The sequence below is a fragment of the Meriones unguiculatus genome, chromosome 2 (genome assembly GCF_030254825.1).
Source record: "Meriones unguiculatus strain TT.TT164.6M chromosome 2, Bangor_MerUng_6.1, whole genome shotgun sequence".
In the NCBI taxonomy this organism is placed as follows: domain Eukaryota; kingdom Metazoa; phylum Chordata; class Mammalia; order Rodentia; family Muridae; genus Meriones; species Meriones unguiculatus.
This window is the reverse complement of record NC_083350.1, coordinates 103,899,681-103,926,605: the sequence shown is the minus strand read 5'-3', so window position 1 is coordinate 103,926,605 and position 26,925 is coordinate 103,899,681. Positions and strand designations below refer to the sequence as shown.

At 39.1% G+C, this 26,925-nt stretch overlaps 2 protein-coding genes across 4 annotated transcripts in view; one reads left to right on the top strand and one right to left on the bottom strand.

The window, feature by feature from the left end:
- Positions 1–8,920, top strand: part of Plekhg7 (pleckstrin homology and RhoGEF domain containing G7) — a 36,622-nt gene extending 27,702 nt beyond the window's left edge. The window contains 5 exon segments of the mRNA XM_060378623.1: positions 3,297–3,382; positions 5,836–5,878; positions 5,881–5,936; positions 5,939–5,993; positions 8,645–8,920. Coding sequence (XP_060234606.1) covers positions 3,297–3,382; positions 5,836–5,878; positions 5,881–5,936; positions 5,939–5,993; positions 8,645–8,778 — 374 coding nt within the window. The 3' untranslated portion in view covers positions 8,779–8,920.
- Positions 8,921–12,477: 3,557 nt separating this feature from the next.
- The window catches only part of Eea1 (early endosome antigen 1), a 104,383-nt gene continuing 89,935 nt past the window's right edge, over positions 12,478–26,925 (bottom strand). For all 3 annotated transcript variants that reach the window (XM_060377948.1, XM_060377949.1, XM_060377950.1), the window contains 7 exons: positions 22,011–22,196; positions 21,115–21,246; positions 19,960–20,145; positions 18,844–19,082; positions 17,495–17,615; positions 16,531–16,629; positions 12,478–15,987 (listed from right to left, as the gene is read on the bottom strand). In XM_060377948.1, the coding sequence (XP_060233931.1) occupies positions 15,865–15,987; positions 16,531–16,629; positions 17,495–17,615; positions 18,844–19,082; positions 19,960–20,145; positions 21,115–21,246; positions 22,011–22,196 (1,086 nt within the window). In that variant the 3' untranslated portion in view covers positions 12,478–15,864. The remainder of the gene's footprint in view (positions 15,988–16,530; positions 16,630–17,494; positions 17,616–18,843; positions 19,083–19,959; positions 20,146–21,114; positions 21,247–22,010; positions 22,197–26,925) is intronic.

Genomic DNA, 26,925 nt, shown 5'->3' with positions numbered 1-26,925 from the left:
GAGCAATTTCATACAAGTATAAACACTTCAAAGAATTCTGCACATGAAGTTTGTGTTCCATAAGTAGAATGATGATGACAGCGGGCTGCCTGTCAGAAACACACACAGTTTCTATTTCTTCATCTGTACGAAATCTTGCTTGGGCACCTGCTGTGTCTGTGAAGCCCTTGGGGACGCAATGGTGCCTGTTGTCCATGATGTCCAATGAGAAGACTCTAGGAGTAATTCCTTCTTCAGTGTTGTACTTTGGGGAGAGAGCCTAAGTTAGTGTCAGGACTTAAAAGGAGTCAAATACGAAGGACAGGTGTCGTATATCAAATAAGTTTCCATACCTTGTCTCCCTCCTGGGAGGTGCCGGTGTAGAACCTTAGATTCAGGAGACTTCATTTCATGTTCAAATTCACCTGGCAGATGAGAAGCAGAGTTCTGGCTCAAACACAAGACGTAGGTCATGATTCCAACTTTGTTTCAGTCTTTTTTAAAAAGTAATAGTGCGGGTTTTGTGCCTAGAAGACTGGCCTAGCAGGCTGTACTGGTCAATCACCACTGAGTTTCCCTCTTTCCCCATGTTTTGTTGTTGTTTGTTTGTTTGTCTGTTTGTTTGTTTTTGGCTTCACTCCCCAGCTCAGGAGGTAACAGGATTTATTACTTCTCTGCCAATGTGCACCAGGCTCCAATGTTGGGATTTGTAAGGTCTGGTATTTCTGATTTCTAAGAAAGTTGATACTTGAGGAGAGAGGCAAGAAGACAACTTATAGCCTTTTTTTATTTTAAAAAGAATTTATTTATTTTATGTATGAGTGTTGTGTCTACATGTGAATTTCCATACCAGAACAGGGCATTAGAGTCCAGAATAGACGGTTATAAGCCATCATGTGGTTGCTGGGACTTGAACTCGGGACCTCTAGAGGAGCAGATTGCTCTTACCTACTGTGCCATCTTTCCAGCCCCCCATATTACAATGTTAAGTACTGGATGATTGCTGCCCCATATAGCTTCGACAAATAAAGCAGAAAGGCATTTTAGAGAGACAAAAAAATAAACAAAGTAATATTGCCATCAAATATGGCTTTCCTAACTTTTGGAACTTGACCACGTACAGGTCACATATACTGCTCCCAGCAGAATGACTGGTATTCAGCAGAAGTATAAGTGCAGACACACTGCTGGTCAATAGCTGTAGTACCTGGGGAGGCCCCGCCGTTCAGGCTGCTCTAGAGCCGGAATAGAAGAAGGATGCTCCCGGAGGACAGCCCTGACTGGGACTCTGTGGGCCAGTGCTTGGCTCTGGAACTGCTCAGCATCCAGAACTGTGGGGAATGAGTTTCTGTTGTTTGGATTTAGGACATTTCATTATGTCAGCCCAAACTAAGACAAAGATTTAGTGCTGCCTAGAGTCAGCCACCAGAGACAGACATAATCATTTAAAGTGGTGGTTCTCAAACTTCCTAATGCTCTGACCCTTTAATAGGAGTTCCTCATGCTGTGGTGATCCCCGGCAGTAAAATTATTCTGTTGCTACTTTGTAACTGTAATTTTGCTACTGTTATAAATCATAATATAAATATCTGATATGCAGGATATCTGATATGGGACCCTCAGAGGGGTCATGTCTCACAGGTTGAGAACCACTGACTTAAAGGTTAGGAGTATTTTTTTTTCCCTTGGGTTAAATTCTAAGCCAAATGTTTGATCCACTTTATGAAGTGGACCAAGATTCCCTTTGCTTTGTTGCATCTTCTGTGTGGTCCAAGATGACTAAATTTTATGTCTACAGTCAACCCAGGAAGAACGAAAGAAACGATAGAAGCACTTGGCCCAGTGTTTCACGAAGATGACAGAAGTTAAGGACATTTTGTTCACATCCCATTGGTCAGAATTTAGCTGCAAGGGAGGCTGGCATGTGTTCTCCATGAAAATGTGCCCACAAAAACTCACAGATGTCACTACTATCAAGGGGAGAATGGTTTTTGAGGAGTGATCAGTAGTTTTTGCCATCATCTGATTTATGAAAAGGGAAGTATCTAATAATGATTATGAAATAAAATTCTTTTTTTAAATTCTAGAATGTTTCAAGTCTAAATAAAACATCCGTTTGCTATGTAACTAGTCTTTCCTCTAATCTGAAAGGGATATAACTGAGTCCCAAATGTCTGTATATTATTAGTTTAACCATTGTCTTTTTATTTCTGGGAATAAGGCATGTAAAACCTCACTTCTAGAATAACACATTCGCATATAACAAGTATAATAAAAATTTCCCTATATTTTCTCTGATTATTTCACATCCTGCTTCTAATCAGAATATTCCTCCTGTTAAATCACCCAAGTTTATGCAGTTTTCTTCCCAATTCCTACTAGTTTACAATAGCCAACTCCTCTTCTCCCACTGTTTCAGTCTTTGGGAAAAGTACAAAGGCCTGTCTGCCTTAAATGACTACCAAAAGTGGTATCAGAAGATGGAAAAAGTGAATAAATAAAATTAAGCGGCCTGGAGAATATTTAGATATTCAAAAGACACCGTAGAACACGAGACCTAGTCATGTGGTCGGTGAGGGCTATTGCACAAACCAGCAGAAGACAGTACTTCAAAGACAGATTTTTCTGGCAATTTGGAGGCAAGTCCGGCACCGGCTCCTCTCACTGGTGGCTCATGGGGAGGGCATTCTTCCTGGCTTGCAGACATCTCCATCTTCCTGTGTCCTTACAAGGGCCAGGGAGCTCTCCAGTGACTCCCCGTGAAGACACTAATCAGTGGGATCAAGCCCCGCCCCCGTGTGACCCATTTTACCATGATTATTTCCTTACTCCAAATACAGCTATACTGAGGGAAGGAGCTTCAAGATGGGGAAACAAGTATGGTACATAGAAATGACAAACAAACAAACAAACAGACAGAAAACACCTGCTTTTGTTGTTGTTGGTGGTTTTGGTGGTTGGTGTGTGTGTGTGTGTGTCTGTGTGTGCGCAGTGACTCCCAGACAGACACTTAAAGAGGCTAAATGCTGCCAGGTTCATTCTGCTGATGGATTTGTCTTGAGCTTAGTGAAAGCCACTTCAAAAACTATCTAAGCTATCTTAGACCCACTAGAAATGCACCAGATATATAGCATCTTTCAAGTTGAAAGCTGTGCTTTAGGAAGAAATCAATTCAAAATTGACAGGTTGTTTTCTGCCGACAGGAACCTCACTGAGCCTCTAGCCTTCCCTGTCTTGTTTTATGAAAGATTCTTTAATTTAAGAAAAATGAGTTCTGTCTACTGTTTCAAGCCTCATTTTCTTCTTTCTTTCTTCAGACAGCGTAAGATTCCTCAATGTCTGTCTGTTCCTCTTTGACGATTTCTTAATTACAAAAATTGAGCACAACAAAAAGTTACGTGGTGTGACTCCTAAATAAGCTTCTGACTGAGGCCAGAGATAGTTCCACATGGGTGCTGTCAAAGCTGCATGGTATTCTCACATATCAAGTTTGATCCCGTGCAATACAAAACAAAGTACTAAATAGCAAGTTACATTCCTCAAGCATAGCAAGGCGTAGGTACATCTTGAGAACAACTTAGTTCATATACTTTTAAAGGTAAGTCCCTTAAACCCTGGGACTTCATGCCTGGCCTGCCAATGCAGAGGGACCTGTGGGACACGTGGACCTTGCCACCAGGGGATCTGGTATGGGACTGGTGAGGAGCAGCATGTTCAAGCCCCAGGAATCTCAAACTTGAGAGTTAAAATCTCACCCCGAGGCGGCAGGAGTGGGACAAGCTCCCTCCCTGTTTCTCTGCCTGCCTCTGGGCATGTAACATGGAGATTCCCAAGACAGTCAGCTAGTCACATGGCTGGTACCTAGATGCAAACAGATCATTGCCAGCATCTTAGCCACCACCAATTAAATGCTTTTACTCCCAAATTCCTCCCTACTGCCCAAGGCTCATATAACACTGAGACACATGTGCAGATTGGTTCTCTCTCTCTCTCTGTCTCTCTCTCTCTCTCTCTCTCTCTCTCTCACACACACACACACACACACATACACACACACGGGAACTGGAACTCTTTCACCAATAAAGGTGCTCATAAGCGGTTTCTCCAAATATCTAGGAGTTGCCGGTGTACTCACAAAGGAAGTCTAGCAGTTACTGTCCCTGTCCCAGAGTCATGTCTCCGGCACCGCCAGCTGGCCTGGAATCCCACAGAGCCCACCCCCTCCAGACCCTAAGCACTCCCTCCCCGCTGGGACCCCCAGGCACCCATGGCATCTCTGTCCATATTGGCCAGTGCAGGAAGCCTACCAGAGTAGGGATAAGGCTGTAAGCTGCGCACAGCCACAGGATACGGAGCATCCAGTGTTCACAGCATTTTTGAGAAATGATGATTTCGAGCAGGACACTGAGATGGCAGGGAGCCTTTATGTCTTGGTGCCTACTTTCATGAGAAATGCAGAAGCCATCCTGGTGCACTGCTGGGCCACGGACAAAATGCATCACAGACAAAACTAGGAACTAGAGTCATAAAACGTGTGGAGAGTGAGCATTTGCTTCCTGTTTCTCAATGTCAGTGTTAGGATTACGGTGACGATACACTTGCTTTTGCTGTTCCTTAAGCCAGCAGTCGGATGTTCTGAATCACTATCACCTCCTGTTTCGCAGTCTGCTTCCCAAGTGCTGTGCGTGAATAGCATCAGGAGCGGCAGCTGCTCTCCAGTGCTCAGACACGCGCCCTGAAGAGGTCAGAGGAACTGCACTAGTCTTCAGCTCTCAGGGATAGCTCATGCTTAGGCCACTTATTTCATGACAGGCTATAGACACTAGTATCACTAAGTATCTCATAACTTTTAATAAACTAAGCCTGAAGATGGCATGCTGGTTAGATGAACAGAATCTTTAACCATAAGTCAATCTAGTACTAAGTGATGGGTTAGAGCTGGAAAATACTGAAAAGTGATGTTGGGCATTTATATGGCTTCCTGTGTTGCTTGTTTTTGTTGTCTGTTTGACTTTTTAGTCAGGGTCTCACTATGTAGCTTTGGCTGCCCTGGAACTTACTAGGTAGAGCAAGCTAGCCTTGAACTCAGAGATCCACCTGGCTCTGCCTCCTGAGTACTGGGACAGGTGTGCGCCATCAAGCCCAGCTGGCCTCCTATCTCGTGTGACTCTGACTTGCATGACTGAGCAATCCAAGTTCTGGAAAGTCTGTCCACCCCCTTCAGAAACCTTGATGTCAGCACAGCCTTCACTCAGAGTGGCACAGATCAGAGCACATGAGTTGGTGGCAGTGCACTGGCCATACCCCCAGATAATGTGCTCAGTGGACAGCAGCTCATCGCAACAAACCTTCAAAATAAGGAACGCTATCCATTCTATCCCTCTTTGCTATTTGTGTTCAACAGATGTCATGCAAAACACAATCTTCATACCTTGTTAAAAATTAGTATTGTATGTATTCAAGACTCCTCGAATTACTTAAAATCTCTAGGGCATGAAGTCTACTTATAATCTCATCATTAGATCCATACATATGTATAGGAGATTCCTCTACCTCATTCCTCTGAGGCAGATTAAAGTCCTGGAAATAAAAACCACATAAATGATGTGATGTTAAAGACAGTGTTTCTCAGCTCTGCAAGCCAATCATTATTTAGTCAAGTAAATAACCTAGACGTTGGAAGCACTTTGTTTTAAATCCCCAAGCTTTGAGAAAGTTCTTTTCAAGATCTAGAAAGAATACTAAGCTAGATGTCAACGGATTTGCTTCTCAGCATCAAGTGCTGTGCGTAAATCTTAGGCTTTGGCACTGATATTTGTTCCTGATACGTTGCACTCTTTTCTTTTTGATTTTTAGAAACTCAGAGGCTTGGACACAAGATTAACATGTCCTTCACTGACTCAGAGCTGCAAGCCATAATAAAAGAGGGTGGTTTGTGTACAAGGCTTGATCAGTCCATCAGCCCATCCCACTAGACAGATTGGTAGGCAAAGCATTGTCCCCACCCACACCAGGTATGTGTACAGTCCCATTATCCAGCAATGTTTGCCACTAATCTCCTATTAAGTGGTTTTGTTGTTGTTGTTTTGTTTTGTTTTTAGCAGGAGGGCATGAATTCCTGACCATGAGAAAGAAGCAAAAATCCATCAATTTCCACTCTTGTGGCCAAGCGCAGAACATCAATCAGCAGCAGTGAACTAGCCCAGGTATAGCAGAGCAGCCTTGAACAGTGAATGAATGACTGCTCAAATACATAGCAAGCACATTTAGTTATGGTCTGTAACTGAGCAGTATGGTCAAACGTCTCCCATACGCTAATTCCTGATGGGATGCCACCTCTCCAACCTCCCTACCCCAAAGCAGAGAGGGTCCACAACAGGAAGCTCATAGCCTGTGGCATGCTTCCAATAGGACAGAAAGAAAGGCGACACTAAGAGGCATAAGACCATTTGTGTTTGATTGGTCTGAAACCAATGATGGTCAACTAGACTCATTAGCTTTCCAGACGTGTGGTGGGGCAGGACATCATGGCCAGAGCATGCAGCAATGAAAAACCATTCACATCATGGAAGGAGGAGAGGAGACTAAATTACGAATTAATCAAGGTTCCACAATCCCCTTCCAGCAAACCTCAATCTAAAGACCTTGCACCAAGCCCCATCTCTTAAAGGGTCAACTGCCCCCCCCCCGTATTGTCATTCTGGGGACCACATCTTTGACATGTGAGCAATGTCCCATGTCAAAGGGGGCAGCCAGCATCCAAATACAGTACAGGACACAGCCATAGCATTTTAGGAGCAGTGTTGGAAAGGACGTTGCTTGGTGTGTGCCACTTGGGCAAGCTGTGTCCCTACTCAAGGGGTCAGGATGTATAGGACACCAGATAATTCTCATCACAGCACCTATCATGAACGATTCTAGAATAACCTCCAGTGAGAAGCTTCTTGGCTGAGTGCCCAATTCAGTCACAGCCCTGCCAGGGTTAAGAACTAAACTCCAGGAGAAATTTTCCATCAGTGGGTTATCCTGGGAGATGTTTTTCCTCACCTTACTTTTATAAAACTTACTGATAATACGAAAAGAACCAGTCACCTGTTTTAGTGTGCATGTCTTGGTCCTTTTAAAATTCTGATGTATTACTGTGATTGTTCAAATGAGGCAGAGCAGCTTTAGAGTGGGAAAGAATATGGGTGCTGGAGGGACAGACAGCTGATTCTAAACTACAACTGTATCACATATAAGATTGTGACTTGGGAAAAACTAGCCAACATTTCCATTTCCAGTTGCTCATTTCTAAGGAGAAATTAGGTGATCCACGATTGTTCCTTTAAAGGACACACTCAGTGGATGTCTAAAAATCAATCTAGTTCTGATGTTAAAATGTCAGAAAGTAGCTTCCGTCCATATTAAAACTACCTCATTACTGAACCTTGTAAAAGTGCCTAGACCAGGTCCTATTGCTTATGAAGTCCCTTATGTCCATATTCTCCCCAAACGTGAGTGCCAACTGGAACTGCAGTTTTCAGTTTCTGAGGTTGGTAGATTCCAAACACCAGCCAAGAGCAACATGATGTCTGAAGGCCCACTTGCCGCAAGGGGCTCTTGAGTAAAACACAGCCAGACTCCCCCCCCCCCCCAGGAAGCCATTTAATATGTTCAAATCGTCTCATCCTAGGGAAACTGGACTTCTGACCTGACATCAGCAGACTTTGTTGCAGACTGAGGCAGTTGTGAGGTTTGGAACACTGCCAGTGTGTGATGCTGGAATGGTCCCTACTAGTAAGAAAAGTCATTTTGGTTCAGAAACAAAGCCCAACCTACCTCAGTAGATCTGAGGTAAATTTATAAACGTAAGGCAGTCCTGACCCTGAAGAGAGCCAACAATGTGTCATTTGCTGTTTCTTGCCATGACCAAGAAACAGCCCTGCTGTGGTTTTTCGAATCTCAGCGAATATGTATAAAGAATGTAGAAGATGCAGAATTTTACCACTTGTGTCTTAATAATAATTCAAGGACCAGACTTCCACTTTTGGGAGATCCTGCTTTAAAGAGAAGGTTCTGTTCTGCTGTCTCAGTACCCTCTGCCTTCTCAAGATCACTTAGAGAAAGAATGTCAGACCCAACTGCCTTTGAAACACAAAACTGCTTTTCTTTTCATTTTCGCATTTCATGTAATTTTATAGATAATACATTTCACTTGAATCAAGTGATTTTGTTTTTGTTTTGTTTTGTTTTTCTTGACTCATTGGGAAGCATCTGGGTGGTTTTATGTTTTGTTTTGTTTTTTTTCCAGCATCCTATTCATAAACCTTGTTTGAGTATGATTTCTCTTTAAAGAGTAACATTTGGGGATAGGGATAAGAAATCACACTAGTTCTTATGTTTTTATTATATAAATTTATTATATAAATATGCAAACAGGAAATTCCCTGATTATGCTTGGCTTGTTCTGAGACCATTTTCCATCACTGAATTCAGCTGCATTGCTTTATCAACTATTATTCTCATTAAAGCAAACACCAAACCTCATCACATCCTACATAAGCTTCCTGCTCTCAAAACAAAACAGACCCAAATAAAAGGGAAACCCCAGGTTCCTGTACTAAGAAACTGTTTAGAGCTCACAGTAAATGATTTGCTTGCCTTTGTTAATACCTTGCTCTAGTCTTTGGGCTGAGGAATGCTTTTCTTATACAACATGAAAATAGATTCTGACAATGTATAGCAGCATTCTCATTACAAGCCCAAACAGAAAACAGCCAAGTATGTATCTTCATTTTGCAAATTTTTGATTCTTAAAGGTGAACTGGGATATCTTGTGTTTCTGCCCCAGCTCTGGAGAGGGCAGATGTTGGGAGGGGCAGAGAAAGAAATGTGGTTCATATTGTCATCAGAAACTTCACTTGCGAATCAGTACTGAGGCCTTGCTGCTCTTGCTGCTCTTGCTGCTCTTTCTCTCCCAGCCGGAAATAAAGCTTTTTTTCCCTTCACTTTATAAAAAAAAAAAAGAAAAGAAAGAAGCCTCATCCTCACTTGAAGAGCATGCAAGCCTCTTTACCTTCTCCTGCCACACAACCTGCAGCTGCCTCAGCTTTCTTTGTAAGGGAAATAAATGCTTTGGATCACATAATTCACCTTTTAGATGCTACAATCTATTGTTAAATGAAATAGGTGTGAGGCTCCAAGGCAGCAATGAGCTGGGCTAAGACTGTTCTTCAGTCTTGAAACTAGACTATTGTTTTTACAGCTATGGAGAAAAATGAGCTCTTGCCTGACCCTGACTTGGTTATCTTTTAAAGGTTCCTGTCATTGTCATTCTTGTTAAATTTTCCATAAAGGCAACAATATGGCCAGATAATATAATAAGTGCAATTTATTATTATTATTATTAGTTGTTTTTTTTTAAGACCTAGTCTCACCCAAGTAGTCCAAGTAATCTGAAACTTCCTACATTGCCTAAGCTGGCATCAAACTCATGACCCTCCAGCCTCAGACTCCCAAGTCCTAAAATTACAGATGTGCCCTACCATTCCCAGAACTCAATCTACTAGTTCACCATTTATAACATTAATTAACAAACTATCTTTTCATTGGCATTCAAGAAATGTGGTTCAGCTTTCCAATGATTTATGTTCTCAGTGCCAATTTTTCTACTGACTCATCTCTGAATGCTGCAGCTCCTATCTTATTGCCCAAGTCTGTCTATCCAACTTGAACACTAAACTAGTTTACTCCATTTGCAATTTCCTGTCTACTCAGAAGTGTGTATAGATGTCAGAAAGAAAGCCAACAATTATAAGGAGACTATTAACACAAATATGTGAGAATTTTTCAGTTAAAATACAAATCTGTGTTTATACGCTTTTCCCCACTTTTCTACAGAAAACACAATGGCACAAGAAACAGGAGCAACCTCTGGGTGTACCAAGAGTCAGGAAGCTATGGAAACCTCCTTCTTTACATCACCTTCAGAATCCCTGAAATTTAGGTGCCTGAAATATGTGCTGACTTTCTTATAGGCTAGGGATTAAGGTATTTGTTCATTTAAACGTGAAAAAAGTTATCTAGCTCACGAAGACAATAAAAAGCATGCACTCTAAATGTACTCCACAATTTCAGAGTTTGAGCCAGGAGAGTCCTAAGTCTAGAGGAATAAGAACTGCAACAGAACTCTGCAGTGAGTCTCTTAACAAAGGCATATTGGTACCCAGCCTGTCCAAAGCTTCAGTCTGTTTTGGCTTAAGAGGCAAGAGTGGAATGGTGCTACAACAGGCAAAGGTGAACAATGAATAAAGTGGCAGAAAGACACCTGTGCCCACTGTGTGTCCACTGCAGACTCCGGCATCTTCCTCGGCAGATGGATCCTAACAATGTCAGTTTTCCTGCATCACTTGTAAATTGCTTGCTTTATAGCCCTGCCACAAACAATGGTGATGTTTGGTACAATGTTTCATTTCTTTTAATATATCAAGAAATAAATGTATAGAGTTTAATATCAACCTTTAAATTTCTATTCTCCAGGTCAGTTTAGTTATCTTAGGTATATTTAAAATGTTCTAACTTGGAAGTAGAGAACAGCAAGGGAAAACTAAACTGCTTTAAGAAAGAAAATAAGTATTTGTTTTCCATTTACCAGTTAGCACTTTCCCATGAGAGTTGAAACAGTGAGGTAATGTTGTACCTTCATGATTATGTTTGTTAGAAAGTTATTTTCTGGATTTGAGAGGCATGTGTGTTAGTATTTAGGCAGCCAGCTTCTGGGTTGCCTAGCAACCTATGATGTCATCATGTGTCGCCTGCCAGGTAGTTACTTGGTTCAGTTGCTCCATAAAAGGACCAACCTGCCACTTTGTCTCTCTCTTGCCTTCTTGCTCTCTCTCTCTCTCTCTCTCTCTCCCTCTCTCTCTCTCTCTCACTCTGTCAGGGCACTCTTTCCCCCTACCATGTCTCTCTCCTGCCCTCTCTCCATCTCTACCCAATAAATCTCATTGGATTTAAGATTGGTTGTGTGCATGACATTTTTATATAAATATGAATATTAATTAACACTGCAGTCAATTGCATCTGAAAGGGTTTACAATGTCACTAGAATTATCAAGAAAAACAGCTTGAACTAATACATTTATCATGAAGGAATATACTACTAATTTCATTCAACAGAGTAGGGTCAGAATATACCAATAAAAGTCTAAATTTCAATTGCAGGCATGGTAACTTCTGTAATTTACAGAGTGGAAATAACAAATGTATCAAATTTTCCTACAGACAGCCGAAGCCTTAGCTGATCTCCTTAATTAAGCTGAAGTGAAGGATAGAGCGGTTTTGCCAGAGGAAGCTGTATGCAGTTATTCACTAGATCAGGTGCAGCAGAAAGGCCTCTGTGCAAGGGCCAGGCGCTATTACAGTGGAGAACGTGTCTCTACAGGGTGCGAGACAGTCCTGAGGAGTCCATGAAAAAGGAACACAAAGAAACAGTAACTTGTTAGAGTGAGTAAGGAGAGGGGAGTGAAAGGGATGGGTAAGAACAAAGTGTAATGAGTCTGTATGAAAACACCATCATGAAACCCATTAATTTCCATGCTAGCTTAGAAGAATAAAAAAGAAAAAAAAATGAGGGGAGGAAAGGGAAAGAGGAAAATATACATCTAGTAAGTTCCTAGAGATGGCATCTGGATGGAACTGAAGTAATCATGTCCAAAAAAAAAAAAAAAAAAAAAAAAAAAGCTAAACAGATTTTTGTAAGGTAAAATTTATGAAGAAATTTCTGGCTGTATAAATTGTTTTTAGGAAGGAAGTTTGATATTCACTTTTCAGGAAGTTTTAACAATAAACTAGATGAGGTAACCTCATGGATTCCTTTAGTCCAGAAACTACACACTTATATACGTAAGGACTAGTTTTCTCTGTAAATATCCTTAGGGGGAAAGTTAGCATAAAAGTTAAGAGAAAAGATACAAAAAGATTTAGGATAGGTTACATGGAACTATGAATTCAATACAGCCCACAAAATAATATCTAACATGATACATCACATGCTTTAGAATGTGCATTTTAAATTACTCAGTTTAATGAATATTTGAATTAAATAGGGAAATAAATAATTCATTCTAGAACAGCAGGATGTAGAAGAAAAGGTAACAAAAACCAACTGGGGATTGTATCTTCACAAAAGCATCTTTAAATAGCCATATGGGTATTAAATATATATGTATGTGTGTGTATACACACACACAATGAAAGGAGGAATTGATTACATTTTTTAACATTTCTTTTTAGCTTTCATTTTCCACAAACTTATTCTGAAGAATGAAGAGGGAACATCTCAATCAAAATGGCACGAATGAATTCTCTTGAGGTCAGGAACTTGATTATTGTCTTAAGTTCTACAGTATGGCCACTGTCTGTATCTAAGCGAAAAGTCCTAATATCTGGTGAACTTACAAAGAACAACTAATAACGTGCTCTCTTTTAAAGGAGGCAAAGCAACCAGTCACAGGATAACAGCTACTAGAAAGAAATGCTCTTTAATATCATCTTTAACATTAAAAAAAAAAACCAAAAACCAAACAAAAAGAAGTGGCAATTCAATAAGGATCCTTCCATTGTTCCTTATACAGATTTATATGCAGTCTTGTATTTATCAGTTATATTTATAATCAGTAACTTTCTAATCACTGGGACTAGAAATTATAGTATTTACTGAGCTAAACTCTTTCACAAAATAAGGCACAAATACATGATCACAAGTAGTAAACACAATATAAATAATGAACCCAAAAACTAAAGGAGAAAATGCTCATGCAAAACTATGTACAGAGGCTATGGATATATAATCCAATTCAGAGAAGCATAGAATGTCAGACTTGTGGCTGGACCATGTTACAGTAAGTTCATTACTTCTTACAGAAAGAACACAGTGGTTTTTTAATTCTATTTTATACAATGTTACATAAATGCAGGAATTTTAAACACAGTATTCACATGTGCAACAATAACAACTTGATCATTAAAATTCAGGCAAGGGCAATTAAGACATGGCAATATGTGGCACATTATAATCAGAAGATCATTCATCAAGCTTATATCTAGGAATACTAAATTGATGGCACATTTAAATCTTATAGATCAAGTTCTCCATGGTTTTTATAGCCAAAGTGCATTAAAAAAAACTGCTATAGTTAAACAGGTCACAAATATCAAAATATACGACTGTCATTTGCCTTCCACTTAGAGGCTAAACATCTTATGCAAATGCAAGAGTAAAAAAGTAGCCATAAAGACCTCAAAACTATATAAAATAATCATAAAGACTTTTTAAGAGGGATGGGAACATAAATTTGGCAGTTGCTATTTAATATTACGATAAGGTAACTATTAAACTAGTTAAATTCCACTTTAAGAGGTAGTTGAACAAAATGTTTGTTTGTACACTGCACTGAGGTTTTTGTGTTTTGTTTCCTTCTTTTCTTTCCTCAGAAGGAGTAAGTCTTATATCAGCAGCTGTGCCTGCTGTGTATTACAATTCTGTACATAGTTTACTGTTCACAAACGTAGTACAACTTGATTTTAACTCACATTTCTGTGCCGGGGTTTGCAGCTTGCCAACACCTGATGCCAGTATATTTTGCGTTCTAGCTAAGAACTGGAACTCTGTATGTGCCAGCTCTAACCCACGGACAGCACACCACTTCTAGCAAACATCTAAAATGTACAGCCGAAAAGAACTCAGAAGAGGGCTTTTTAATTGAACTACAAAAGCATCTTAAATTTTGTTTCCAGTACATACTAGAGTGGTAATAGTTACGAAGTAAAAATGGTTTGGCTTCCTTTGTGTCAGCAGTATAGTCGCATGTGGGAGGGAAATTATTGGAGCCTATGACATAGGATTGGTTGGGGGAACAAGAAAACTACCTAAAAACATATGCTTTTGTTTGTTGCCACCCCTAGTTTTTGCAAAGTGGAGGTGAACCAAGGGAAGGTCTTCAGTGTCTTCAATTAAAGGATGAAAGGAACAAACATTTTGACCCAAAATGTTCATGGCGTGGTGCTGTGATTATCTGCATTTTTCTAACATACTTCAAAGTATTTATATGCAAAAACAAAAAGTGTAGAATTAGGACTACTTGAAAGGATTCACAATGATATAAAATGCATGAATAGCTCAGTTTATATTACCCAACTATTATTTTTAATATAGAGCCATTATATCACTTCATTCATATAAGCTCAAGGATAAATATTTATCCAAGTCCTGGAACTTAATCAGTGTCCTTAGTAATTACTGACAGCAGGTTTAACTTTGCTTAATAATTAAAAAATACATGTCAGTCTCTTGTTTGTGTATGTTTTAAGTATGTCGTAAACATAAAGACTACAGCATAATTCTGACAGCAAGTGCGTTGTAAATTCTTTCTTGAAAATGAATTATGTGCGCTTATTTCTCTGCTATTATTAAATTACTGCAATGATTCAATGTGTAACTGTATACTTTTCTTCAGAGACAGTTAAAAACTAAGATACAGCAAGCTCAATCTTCAGATGCTTTCCTAATTCGCAGCTTACAGGACTGTGGGAACTTAAAGCTCAGTCCTATCACTTGGCAGACAAATGACCCTTAAGGGATCTAGCAGCCATGTTTCCATTTTTATCATAATTTAGGAGTTCCTAAGTATATTTTGAGGGAGCTACACCACTCTATTTTTTTTAGCTGTTATGTAATTTCATAGCACTATTTTTGCAAAGTTAAAAGATTTCCCAGTTAACATGGACCCCTCATCAGAAACATGAAGTCAACTTTCAAACTTTCAAAGCATTCTTTCTTACTAGGTTAAAGAAATTATAAAGTAGAATTTTATTATTTTCTTACCATTTTATATTGTCTTCACAGATAGGACAGTAGCAGTATCAGTTCCTAGCTTTAAAATGGCTAAGCTGCAAGCACAATTACAGTGAAGCTGAGCTATGTTTACAAAGATTGAGCCAGATAGGGGACAGAAGATTCATTTAGAAAGCAAACTTCCTTAAGATGACGGAAGGACAAAGTAAGGCTGTAGTGTGAGCTAACTGCAGAAGATTTTCTACCAGCCAAAACACAAGACCAGGCCACCACACAGTTCTGTTACTCACTCTCCAGCTTAGGGTGAGAAGTTTCATATAATTTTTTAGGGGAACAGTATGTGAGTGTCTGAAATATGATAGAGAAAAACAAATTAACTCTACTTTTATAAATACAATCTCAAAGTACCATAAAGTAAACCCTTAATTTTATGTAAGAGTTCATCATCTCTACTTTAGAATTTAATTGATACTGCCCAAACAAAAACCATACTTGAATTCATGATTAACACATGATTTTAGCATAGACTGCATTTATAACACTCAAGTAAGAAGTGTATAACATAACAACATAACTGAGCTACAGAATTATATAGGAGAAAGTCAGAAAGTTACATTCCTGTGCATGACTCCACCAAGATAACACGTAACACAGTCACTGTTACTGTGCAACAGAAACCGCAACAAGTGATAACATCCATCCATACATTTTCACATAGAATTTGTGAGAAAGAAGCTAAAGAATTATATTCATCATTTGTGAATAATTAAATTATATTTAAAAAAATACATTGCTATTTTCTGTCCAAAGACTATTTACATTTCATTGGCTAATTCTGACCTTGGCATGAAAGTTTTTTTAGGGGTTAAATGGAAAAAAGTAATCAAAGATGAACCCAAGTCTCACAAAAATAGAAGAGTTTTACTTGATACTGGTAACATTCCAAAATATACGAATTCCAATTTGGCCTAGTATGCAACCAGAGTCCAAATCAAATTTATTAAAAGTCTAATGTTAGTGTGATACTATTCTGCAGTTGTGATAACCCGTTATCCTTGCAAATCATTGAAACATGCATCACAGACACGAACAGGCTTCTTTGAAGAAGGAGTTAAGGCGTTTTTGGCTGAACACTCTGCACAGAAGATATTTCCACACTGTCGGCAATGATGCTGGCAAGACAAAAGTTAAACAGTTTCAAGCACCAAACCTATAGCAAGAGCTTTATAAAACTACACAACTGTTACAACCACACCGTGACGGTGGGATGTTATCTCAACATGTGAATTTATTCCCTATGTAGTTTCACTCCTTACACTGACCCAGCATCATGGGAACATTTTAGATGGCCTTTGCCTTTATTTTAAAATGCTAAAGCGCTCCTATCAAATGAAGTACTATTCCTGCTCACCAAAAGCCTCAGGAACACTATCTTCACTTGGAATTTAAATGTAGCAGAATTACTTATTTCTTTAAGTCTCTCTACTTTTACATCTTTTCAAAGAACTCAAATATAACTGACACACACAAGTTAAATATCTATGCAGTACTTCAGAAAACAACTGTCTCAGAGAATAGCTGGTAGAAAAAGTGATTGACGTTAAAACTAAAATTTAAGCACATATGATAACCAGAAACTCACATGTGTAGACTGATGCTTAAAACACCTGTCACCCAGAAATCCACAAATGTAGCTCCATAAAGAAACCACTCACCCGTCTCACTGTGACTGAAAAGCATTTTCCACAGGCCATACAGTTCTGCACCTCATTGTCTTCTGCCCACTTTCTGTTCAAGGCTTGCGTGTGTTTGATCTGTTTTTAATAAGTTATGGTAAATTAGATGATATAACATTCTACAGAATGATTAATTATTTCTTATTTGTTGCCATGAATTTACAAAATTTTGACTTCATGCCATATGAAACAAAATGTTAAAAGTTAGAAATACTTTAGTCAATCTACATTTGTCAGAATTACCTTCATATATCTGAATGACAAAACAAAATTAAGTAGATTTTTATTCTTCAGAGGCATTGGCAATTATAAAGTTCTAGAAATTTCATGTTCATTACATTACAACAATCAATTTTTCCTCATGATTGTGACAGCATACCTAACTCACTTCTTTTTCTGTTCACTGTTGCTTTTGCTTTTCTTCCCCATAAGACAAGGTCTTGATAATGTCGTCCAGGCTGACTTCAACTTGAAGTGATCTCCCTGCCTCTTTCTTCCTAGTGCTAGATTTAAAAGTCTTAACTGCCATGCCTGGCTTAAGATCACTTGTTTATTTAAACCACATATTTATTCCTCTGTATTCATGAATTTTAAAAATTTGTCTCTGTGACAATCCTAGAATGATGTCACTCTCAAGTGAGAGGTCTCTGAAACAACTACCTTTTTATCTTTTGCACAATTACTCATAAAATCCATAAAATATCTTTACATGGACAGTAGTTATCTGAAAACATTTGTTAAACATGGGTCTTATTGTCATTTTGGTTTTCTCTGTGTTGTACAGTACTGGAAACTGAACCCAGGTCCTTGCATATGATATGCAAGTTCTCTACCAGTGAGCTTCATTCTCATCCCTGCAGGCGTCTTCTAAAGGTGGCAAGCTGCTGTTCACTAAGAGAGAACCTGGAGAGTACGGAAGTACCCACATCCCGAGGCGCCGTACCTGAAGGGTCTGGTTCTCCCTGCCCAGCTCCTGCACAGCCGCAGTGGTATTGTCCAGCTTCCTTTGCAGCTCTAGTACTTTGGTCTGAAGCTTTTCTATCTCACCTTCGCCTTTAAGACACCTTATGGGATAGATGGCAAAGAGAAAATTATTATTAAAAAAATCATTAAGGAGCTTTCTAGAATAGAGGTAATAGAATACTTTGGTAATTTTAAATATAATACATTAATTTCAGCTATTTAATTTCTTTTAAAGTCTGATTTTCTTTTTTCTTTTTTTATTACACTTTATTAACTTTGTATCCTACCTGTAGCACCCTCCCCCTTCTCCACGCATGCCCCTCTCCAAGTCCACTGATAGGGGAGGTCCTCCTCTCCTTCCTTCTGATCTTAGTCTATCAGGTCTCATCAGGAGTGCTGCATTGTCTTTCTCTGTGGCCTGGTAAGGCTGCTCCCCCCTCAGGGGGAGGTGATCAAAGAGCAGGTCAATCAGTTCATGTCAGAGACGGTCCCTGTTCCCATTACTATGGAACCCACTTGGACACTGAGCTGCCATGGGCTACGTCTGAGCAGGGGTTCTAGGTTATCTCCATGAATGGTTATTGGTTGGAGTATGAGTCTCAGAAAAGACCCCTAGGCCCAGGGGTCTTGGTTCTATTGCTCTCCTTGTGGAGCTCCTGTCCCCTCCAGGTCTTTCTATCTCCCCCTTCTTTCATAAGATTCTCTGCACTCTGCCCAAAGGTTGGCCATAAGTCTCAGCATCTGCTTTGATACCCTGCAGAATAGAGCCTTTCAGAGGCCCTCTGTGGCAGATTCCTGTCCTGTTCCCTGTTTCCTCCTTCTTCTGATGTCCATCCTCTTTGCCTTTCTGAATGGGGATTGAGCATTTTAGCCAGAGTCCTCCTTCTTGATTAGTTTCTTTAGGTGTACATATTTTAGTAGTTTTATCCTATATTATATGTCTAACATCCACTTATGAGTAAGTATATACCCTGTATGTCTTTCTGCTTCTGGGATACCTCACTCAGGAAGGTCTGATTTTCTTAATGGCTGCTTATATACCAGCAGGATTTATACACTTTCCTCAATTCTTTGTCAAGTGAAAAAATGTGGAATATGACATTTCTATTATTTGTAATAGGTACAAACTATTTTTTTGTCTTTTATTTTTATTTATTTATTTTTTTGAGACAAGGTTTCCGTGTGTAGCCCCGGCTGTCCTGGAACTCACTCTGTAGACCAGGCTGGCCTCCAACTCAGACACCTGCCTCTGCCTTGTGAGTGCTGGCATGCACTGCTGCCAACACCACACCCAGCAAGTACAAACTAATTTCTTCAGACATCAATCACCTTTCTAGCAGTGCTCTTCTTTCATCTTGGTTATTCTGAACCGTTGCTTCTAAGACAGCAATTTCACCCCGTAAATCATCCGTTTGCTTCTCAAGCTCACTAACTCTCCGTTGACTAGACTGCCACTCTTTTTTCACAGTACCCAAGTTTTCATTTAATGTTGTGACCTGCATGGTAAGCTTAGCTTCATTTTCTTCGTGTTTCTTCATTTCTGCTTCCTTTTCTTTTATTTCAGAATGCTGAGAAAAAATAGGGAAGGGGGAAGCTATTACATAAGTAGTACAAAATAAACTTTCCACTTATTGAAATTAAAATACCCAAGATATAAATCATATTGCTTCTCCTGGAAAGATTTTCTCCTGAAAAGAAGGCAAGAGGACACATTTTATTTTACACTAAAATCCTGATTCTGCACACATGTATAATTTAAATACACTTGCTTAAAGGCTACAATACAGAAATGCTGGTCCGCAACATTCTCAGTAGAGACAGAGTGATGCACTTTGAGACTCTACTGTGTAGCAGGACAGGGAAGATGTGCATGGTAAGAGGATGAGGATGTCCTGTCAACAAAGCTAGACCCTCTCCCTGCCTCTTATCATCCCACCAAAGCTGTAATGCAAACTTCCAAATTGACGAGGACATTTGGCAAAGCTATCTGGTGAGATCTTGGGAGTCAGTTCAGTAAAAAATAGCCAGATGTTTCCTATGAGGTAAATACAGTGCAGGAAAAAAAAAGCAGACTTCAGTTATCATAATTCCAACCCAATGTTTCTGTTCCCAGTTTTCAAAATTCACCTTGGCCAAATGAATGTGTTTAATATGGCTAGTTTCATTCACCATACACTTTTATGTATTTGGTTGTGTGTTCACTTATTTGTTTCTACACTAAAAAATATTTTACCATTACACCTAGTTGGATTTTCATTTATCTAAACTAAAATGTGATTGCAGAATAAAATATTTCTTATTTACCAGTTATTTAGGTAATTTGATTTCTTTTCTAATTTTAATATAAAAAAGCCACTTCAATCATACTCTCTAGGTAGAAAATCTTCCTGAACTGATTCAAAGCTCTACTTTAAGTCACATTTTCCGCTATGATGTTTCACTGACCAGCTTCGCCTCCTTCTCAGAAAACTCCTCCTTCTGCTTCTCTTCCTCCTTCTTCACCTGCTCTCGTAGCAGCTGCTGACCTTCCCTCTCCTGCTCAAGAGTTGCCTTCAGTGAGTCCACTTTGCCTTGAAGTTCTAATTTCTGCTGAATCAAAAGTTGTTTGGCATCCTTGAGATTTGTTACTTCCTGTTGAAAAAAAGCCAGAAACAAATCACCCCTATTTATAGCCTAATTTTCAGTTAATTCAACACAAGCTAAAATTATGTGTGAAGAAGAAATCTCAAGGGAGAAAATGCCATCACCAGATGGCCTGTAGGAAACCGGTAAAGTATCTTCCTGATGGATGTGGGTGGGCCCAGCTGCCTGTGGTAGCACCCCTCGGCTAGTGGTCCTGGGTGCTGTGAGAAGGCGAGTCTTTTAGTTCAACCTTTCAAACCGCTGACTTAAAGTACAAGGTATTTACTTCCTAGTCACTAATCATTTCATTCAGGTGATACTCTACATACATGTGTTTAATTACCCTATCAAAGAAAGATCTCTACACATTTCTTTCAGTTTGTTCACTTAACATGTGTTTACTGAGTAACCATTTAGTCATCAAACATAGTATTATGTTCTGAGTACACACTCGATTACAAAGTCACACATGTATTGGAAGGCCTCAGAGAGAACACCTAAGCTTTCTCATGAAAATGCACAACACTTTACAAAGCAAATGGTAGAGTTTCTGCAACCAACAGAAACTCTATCTATGCTTCTAAGGGATAAAATGTTAAACCATAAGATTATAAAGGGATTTAAAGAAGAAGAATAATTGAAAAACCAAATTCCCTTAAATTCAAAATCTTACATGTTTGTAAATTTATTACTTATAAACAAATTTATTTAATTTTCTACTTCATCATTTCAAATCTAAGCTTATTCTGTAGCTGCTTTGCTTTATTCCATAATTAGAGAATAAAGTATATTTAATATGGATATCTTGCAATAAATATGGACAAAATTCATGCACTCTGTCCACAGTATTTACCAAAAACAGTAAAATAGTTTGTCTAGCACATGGTATGTTCTCTCTCAGTTTCTCTAATCTAGTACACATAAATGTCAAGGACAAAAATACAATGGTCGAGAGGGAACTGTATTATCTTAACTTACCTTTATGCTTTCTTGTTTGTGAGACTTGAGTTCTTCATTGAGTTTAGTAATTTCTTTTTCTTGTCTACACTTAATTTCCTCCATCTCTGCCAGTTTAGACTTTTCATTTACTAGTTCTTTTTCCTTCACTGACTGTGGAGAAATCATAGATAAATTTAAAGAGTCTACTTTCTTGAAAATTGGTAAGCTAAAATTTTCATATTTATGACCCTGCTACTTCTTTACTGAGGCTAACTGGAGCAGATTATGCACCTTCCCTTCCTGTTTAACTTGATAATGTCACCAATGAGATTAAATAGTTACAGTGAATATTATAAGGTAATGGTACCTAGGCAGAGTAAAATACAGTAGTACTATTCATTCTTACAAGTTCTAGTATTACCACTGCTGTAAATAAGGTTTTTCTGGGTAGACTTTTCAATCAATAGCTTATAAATAAATAAATATCTTTAAAAAATTAAAAATTCTCTACTAGGGATAGTTAACACTAAAAGATGCGTCTGAGCTAAAATCATTACAGTTAAGCACCAATTAAATACCATCTGTCAAACCTATCTAAACTTGACATATAAATCATGAATGCCATTTCAGCTTTACAACCCTCCTTCCTAAAAACACTCAATTTTTATAATTAAAGGGAATTTCTATTTCGAATATACCAAAAATTTCTATTGTGTGAAAAACATGCTTATAAAACCACAAAAAGTATAAGAAAACTGAGTTGACATCACAAGGAAGTGGTGAGGAAACACTTCATAGCACAGAGCCTCCAGCGACTGCGTATTCTCACACACTCTCAGGTCCTGTGAGAGCCACTGAGTTGGACCGGGGGTTGGCCTGCAGGTCTTCAAGACTTGTGCAAGTCTAGAGTCTGGGTTAAGCAGAGAAGCAGGTACCTTTTCTCTCTGAGCATCCTGCAGTGCTCTACTCTGCTCCTTTAACAGCTGTTCTTTCTTCGCCGAGTCCTGCTCCAAAGTAGCTTTGGCAGCCTGCAGTTCTTGAATTGATTTATTTTGGTTTCCAATTTGATTTCTGTTTGAAATCAAGTCTTCTTGTGCCAGAGAGAGCTTCTCTTCTACAGACTTATAAAAAATCATTTTCTCAAGTTATTATGATTAGTAAATTTCAACAAGCATAACAGTTAATAAAAGCAAATAGTAGATAATCACACATCAATGATGAGAACATGTTCTGGACATCTTTGTTACAAGATCTGTACATGAACAGATTTACACAAACCTACATGGTAGCTTACTCCATACCTGGGCTATCTGGAATAACCTAATGCTCTCAAGCTACAAATCTGTACAGTAAATTAAAACAGTAAATACTGTAAGCAGGTATAACACTAGGAAGAATAAACTTAGATAAACTAAGTACATAAACTTAGTTAAATGTAGAAATAATCAGAAAAAGATACTAGGCAATAGGACTTTTCAGCACCATTAGGATCTTAAGAGGCCAAAGCTGGGCCGGGTGGCTTAAACTGTTAGTCCCTGTACTTTTGAGCCAGAGGCATGTGGCTCTCTGTGAGTTGGATGTCAGCCTGGTCTACATAACACATTCCAAACCAGCCAAAACTGCTTAGTGAGACCTTGTATCAGGAGAGGGAGGCAGGGGAGAAAGGAAAAGAGAAAAGAGGAAGGGGGAGAAGGAGGGAAGACAAAAGTGAAGGTTTATTCTGAAACCCCTACAAATAATCTAAAACCATTTACTGAGTACTTATAATAGGAAGGAATATTGGATGAGAAACAACCATATCAAATATATTAGAGAACATATATATGGTTGGATAAAAGACCAGTGGAAACATGAAAGAGAACAATTTAAAAAGAAATACAGCCAGGTGGTGGTGGCACACACCTTTAATCCCAGGACTTGGGAGGCAGAGCCAGTCGGATCTTTGTGAATTCAAGGCCAGCATGGTCTACAAAGCAAGTCCAGAGCAGCCAAGGCTACACAGAGGAACCCTGTCTCGAAAAACCACCCCCCCCAAAAGAAAGAAAGAAAAAAAGAAAGAAAGAAAGAAAGAAAGAAAGAAAGAAAGAAAGAAAGAAATACAGTTGAATGCTAAATATGTATACAAATACATATACATTTTCTAGGATCTACGCCCCCTGACCTGGTAAACACTAATAAACAGGACAAAATTTTATGATGGGGGATATTTCACAGCTATCAATCTGATTCAACAAATTTAGCCTTATATTTAACACTGTATTCTAGTCAGCCATCGGTCTATTGTCTGAGTGCCTGTCTCAGTGGTACAGCAAGTGATGTCGCTAATATAGTTCCTGACACCTCATGTGGGCATCAATACTGTCCTGCTAATAGACTTTGAATCACTATGGAAACCAACCTTTGAGTATATTGTGAAGGAGCTGCTAGACTAGGTTAATTAAGCAGAGAGACCCACCCTAAGTGGGGCAGTGTCATTCCTTGGTCTGGGGTCCTGGCTGAATGAAGAGAAAAGAAGGGAGGCAGAGCAGTAGCACTCATCTCTGTCCCTACAGATACAATGTGACCTGTTGTTGCCTTGAGCTCCTGCTTCCATGACTTCCCATCATGGTGGACACTGTATTCAAACTGTGAGTCAAAAAAATGCTTCTTCAAGTTGGTTTTGTCAGATTTTTGTCACAACAGTGAGGAAAATAACTAATACAAAGTGAGGTGAGTTATTATCACAGTTACTGACTACTCTAAGGCTCCCCAGTTTTGGGAACTGAAGTGGAAAAAAGGGCCACGTTTCTGCCTGTTAGGTTACAGTTGAGGGATATGGTCCTAGGTAAAGCAACTGCCATTCTCAGCTGCTCTTGCTAAGGGTCTGCAGGGAGGGAGGACTAGCTAACACACTCTTCACCAGACCTCACAGAAGCACGTGATTCTGACCAGAGAGGCACTTGCCCTGAAAATGAGGCAGATAATGCAACTCAACAAAGGACCTCTGCCAGCCAGGAGTGCACAGAAAACATATTTAATAAAATAAAAGAGAAGCTGGGCATAGATGCCTATAATCTCAGTGCCTGAGAGGCTAAGGCAGGAGGATTGCGCATGAGTTTGAGTGCAGCCTAGAAAACAAAAGTGAAACACTGCCTCAAAAATAAATAATGAGGGCTGGAGAGATGGCTCAGCGGTTAAGAGCACTTGGCTGCTCTTTCAGAGGTCCTGAGTTCAATTCTGAGCAACCACATGGTGGCTCACAACCACCTATATTGAGATCTGATGCCCTCTTCTGGCATGTATGTGTACATGAAGATAGAGCATTCATATACATAAAATAAATAAAAAAATATTTTAAAAAATAAATAAATAATGAAACAAACAAATATGATTTAATTTTAAGATTATGCTTCCTGAAAAAGGAAGGTTTCCACTTCCCAGGAACTCCCTCGGTTCAGAATCTTTTAGATATAAAGCTCAAATTTTAATAACAGTCAGTAGAATTCTAAACCCTTTCAGACTTTTTGTCAGTTATACCCAGAGTGACCTTGTTTTCCACTAGTCAGGCTTCCATTATTAACTGAGTACCCTGCATAAAATGATCCTCATTACAGAAGATCAGTGTGTAAGCAGAAGGAAGCCAAGTAAATGGTTACCACCAAGTACCCAGGAAAACAGTGAGATCCTTGGAAAATGAGGCATGTGCTAACTGGCCCAGATATCATCAAGGAAAAACTGACTTTTAAAATAATAAAAGTAATAAAAAATAATAAAAGACTTTAAAAATAATAAAAGCCCCACCTGGGCTGGGGTGGGAAGTGTGTAGGTCAGTGCGGAGTACTGGCTGGCATGCATAAGACCATGGATTTGTGTTCAGCGCTGAAATGGATGAATTTCAAAGCCTACTATATAAATCTACTATAATTGGATAATGGAGATTCTGGTTCAACAGGCTTACTAATAAAATCAAGAGAGCAGTAGTACCCCTAAGAATTTCTGTAAGAATTTCAAAATGCCCACAAAACCTCCAACTGTCATTGGTTTATAAGATTTTACATGCATGGACTCTAAGAATTTAAACTTTTGAAGCCCTTCAATTAGCTCTTTAAAGGCAAGAAGTCTTTTTAAAGATGCCAAGGGCTACTGCTCTACCCTGTCTTTGAACATGCAGTGCTACACTCCTACAAAGCACGGCATGGTAAGTTCCCACACAGTACTGCCATGCATGTTTCATTTGCTCAGCACTGCTTACCTCAGGATGCTCCTCCCAGTCCATTTCTTTGCTCTTTAACTATCTTTACCCTACTCTCACCCATGGCAACAGGCAAATCACTGAGTAGATCACCCTCCAACCTTGACAGTGTTTACAATGATTATAGCATCCTAGTGAAAAAAAATTGCTATGGTCCCTTGTGTTTCCAATGTTGTTTTTTAAATTAAGCCTGCCTTCCCATACTTCTTTCAAATAAAACCTTGATGTTAGTTCTTACTTTTTCTGATGTCTGATAAAATGGCACGAGAAAGTACTGAAATAAGATTTAAGTTTAATTCTGTATAACCCTACAATTTTCATTTCACATGGACATAAATTTATATTACGAATTTATATTGTATAATGAATTCCATTTCTATTCTTCCTGGACAAATAACAGCCCTGATGATAGCCAATAGAAATACCCAGTGAGCAAACTGTTCCATAAACGATCCAGCAGATGGGGCTAACGACACAGAAAAAGCCAGGCTTGTTCAACCCTATTGGTGTCCAAGCACACACTGTTAGCCTGAGGTATACACTGAGCTACGACAGAAAGCCTTCCCACAGCTAAATGTCATGACACAGAATGTTCTCTCTTCTCCCTTCTCTCTCATATGTGAGATTGGCTCACTGAAGCAAAAGGAAAAAGTGGTTGACAACCATCTCTCTTCCTGATCTACTAATACTTGTGCTTCCTTAGACACTTGTTCATTAAAAAGGTAGTTTATACACATCTCATTTTAGAATCATTAAAACAGTTTTTACAAACTTTTATCAAAAATAAATCTAGTGAATTGGTGGTAAAAGAAGGGGGCTTTGAGTAAAGCAAACAGCTCCAACCACCTTCTGTCCTGTTGGATTACTAGTCCTGCCTTCCCTGCAAAAGAAACTTCAAAAAAGAGGCTCCATCATACCTTGTAAAACCCCTTGGGCCTGCCCTTCTGCTTTCTTTTATTCAGATTTCATGCAAGTCCTCCAGTGGAGCCTCACTGCCTTTAGGTTAAATCCAAACTTCTCAAACTTTCTCTACCTTTCAATATATTGTAAAACAAACACAACAATTTAACAGTAATAAAATGATTTAATTGTATTTTTATATGTATGTATGTTTTGCCTGTATGTGTGTCTGTGCATCAAATGTCCGAGTTGCCCACAGATGTCAGAGCATCAGATCCTCTGGAGGAGTAAGTTTTCTTACCTACTAACCACCCTCCCGTGCCTTCAGGGTGTGTGTGGTGGGGAAGGGGATAGCTCTCCTTTCCCCTTCTTTCTTTCTTTCTTTCTTGCCCCCACTTTCCTCTTTCTGTGTCAAGTCCTTATGACTGATCCCTTGCCCTCCACTTGGCTTGCTATGAACTCTGTCCTTTATCCTTTCTATTCTCTTAACTCTAATCCCAGTTCTGACCAACTCACATCTTTATACCAGACTTCATGAAGAAAGATTTTTAAAATTTATTTTTATTTATGTGTGTGTGAATGTGCCTGCTTGAATAAACAGGCATCACATTCATGCATCAGATCCCCTGAAGGAGAGAAAAAAATCTTAACTGATCTCCCCACTAGGTGACCCATGCTTCTCACTTGACTCCTTTTTTTTCTTTTTTTTTTTCACTCCA